The sequence below is a fragment of the Limulus polyphemus genome, unplaced genomic scaffold, assembly GCF_000517525.1.
Source record: "Limulus polyphemus unplaced genomic scaffold, Limulus_polyphemus-2.1.2 Scaffold692, whole genome shotgun sequence".
In the NCBI taxonomy this organism is placed as follows: Eukaryota; Metazoa; Arthropoda; class Merostomata; order Xiphosura; family Limulidae; genus Limulus; species Limulus polyphemus.
In genome coordinates, this window is record NW_013666302.1 from 73,520 (window position 1) to 76,037 (window position 2,518).

General features: G+C 28.8%; 1 protein-coding gene across 1 annotated transcript in view; it reads left to right on the forward strand.

Annotated features, from left to right (window-relative positions):
* LOC106460000 overlaps positions 1-2,518 on the forward strand; it is an 89,452-nt gene that overhangs the window by 67,660 nt on the left and 19,274 nt on the right. The window contains exon 18 of the mRNA XM_022386592.1: positions 1,713-1,964. Within this exon, the coding sequence (XP_022242300.1) occupies positions 1,713-1,964 (252 nt within the window). The remainder of the gene's footprint in view (positions 1-1,712; positions 1,965-2,518) is intronic.

Below are 2,518 nucleotides of genomic sequence, written 5' to 3' on the forward strand. Positions count from 1 at the left end.
TATCTGTTATTTTCTCTATCCTATCTCAAAATGGGATTGGTTAATTCGACCGACCTTGTAACCACCAAAACAAAATCGAAATAAACCTAAATTACCCTTTTTTCTTTATACAATAACTTCAAATTGTAACACGAAACTACATTTCTTTATCCTAAGTAGATCTTTCATAACAGTATACATCTACTTATTATTAAATTTTATTGTTTTATTGCCCTTTGAACCATGTCTAACTACTATCTGTGCCATTATAAATTGTAAATCACTCAGGGAACATGCAGCTCACATTACACTAATGAATTACACTACTCACGAGCTGCTTGCATGTGTGCCTTGTGAAACATTTTTATTATAATATTATTATTATTTATTTTACCTAACCTAATATTAAAAAACTTAAAAGGATCCCTATTTTTACATTTTAGTTACTTTTATAATTATACATGAAGAATAAACATGAAAATCAAGAAATAATATACTTAACCAATCTTCTTTTTCTTGCTGTTGGTTTTCAAAGAGAGTTAACCCTAATTTTTTATAGTAATGATAGTATTGCACTTAATAATTTTGATTTCATTAAATAATACACCAAAGAATATAGACTAATAACATGCAAAAAGTAGACAAATTCACTTACCTCTCAAAATTTTACTGACTTTCTAACTATGTGACAAGAGCTATTACAAGTTCATCCAAGCTGGTTGTTAAATTTTCCATGGGAACGTTGCTCGTACTCTGAATGAAATTGACATCTAACTGTTCAGAACATAATGTTATACAATACGTCATTTAATAGATGAAAACCTTGACTTTCTATTGATTATAGGTAACATATAATGAAATGTAAGAGATAACTATCATAGAATTGTGAAAGAGAGGGTGTGATTTTCTATTCAACAGCTCTGTAACCAAACAAAATTGAAGAGTATAAAAATTATGGTTTGTCTGAGTAATAACAATTTTACAGAGAGTAATTTACATTTAATTTTGTACTTTTTCGATGGGTGGTGGATAAAATAGGGATGATAACATGCTAAGACAAAATGTGTCATGTGGGTCACATTAGTGTAAATTTAGGATTTTTTTAAATTTTGCCTTGTAGAATTAAGAACTTAAAACTTATATACTATTAAAATATGGATTATTAGCTAAGATTTTATGCTATTCTAATTGGTTTAACATAAACAAAAAGTAGTTTTTGCATGTAAGACACTAAAACCTTGTGTCATGTGCAGTAAAGGATTCCCATGGTGATAGGATTAAGAGTAGTTGTATAAGTATCAGTTTCTGATGAGTGGTTGCTTTCCTCTCATGCTCTCTGACCTAGCTGTTTGGTTGATGTCACATAAGCTGCTATTCAAGTTGAATATACCAAATACTAGAGTATAAAATGGAAAATTATGAAACTTCAGTGCTTAAAAATTTAAAAATATTGTGTCTAGCTTAATATAACATGACTCTTTGAAAAGTATCTTCTAGGAAATGCTTAAGAATATTTTATCTTTGAAATTTTAGCTTAAATGGTTTAAAGTTGTATAACAAATCAAATATGGCAATTGGGAGCATTTAGAAAATAACAAAATGACAGTGAGAAATCTGATTTTGTTCACCACATGTAGAACAAAATGAAATCAAATTTAAAGTCTCCTTTGTCTCACTAGAGATATGTTCAACTTACATATGCTCAACTTTAGTGTTCTCTTTTATTTACACAGAGAGAAAAAATGCTGAAACCATTGCCATGTTCTTCTAGCTCCATTAGTCGCATATTTGCCACCACTGAAGGTCTGCAGAAATTATTGTGTGTTGCAGCATATGATGGTCTTATCACGGTACGAAATTCTAACACAGGCTTGCTTCTTCGTTATTTTGAACAACCAGTCCAACCTCCCTGTTGTCTGCAGTTTGTAGGAACTACTGTTTATGTTAGCACAGCCAAGAAAACTCTTAGAATTCATGATTTTTTGGTAATTCTTATAGTTGTTTTTATTTTTCAATTAGTTGTTCAACATACAAATAAAATTGTATTTTTAAATTTTAATCATTATTAATTCTTCCTTAAGTTTGTTTCCGTTAACAGTAATAAAGAACAACTTAATATCTCACAGTACTTTTAAGTTCTGCTCTATTAGTAATAGTTTTCTGGGTATTTCATCTACCTAGTTTCATATTTTCTATTAATGACAACACAGACTTATAATCATAAAATTCAAAGTAAATAAAAAGTGAAATCTGATTGATACGGTTACAAATTTTGGAATGTCATGATTCAATAAAAATCAATAAAATTATTCTTTGATAGCTAACAGAAGCTGTGAGTAGGCTGAAAACACGAAAGTATGATAAATTAGTAACTTTGAGAAATTTTTATGTAGCATAATTAAACCTATATTTTTAATAGTAATAAAAACACTTGTTAATAATTAACTTTAGATGTACAGATTTTAAAATTATTACAGTATTAGTATTTCCATAGTTGTAATGTACCAGCGTGGCCACAAGTAAATATACACCACCTTTT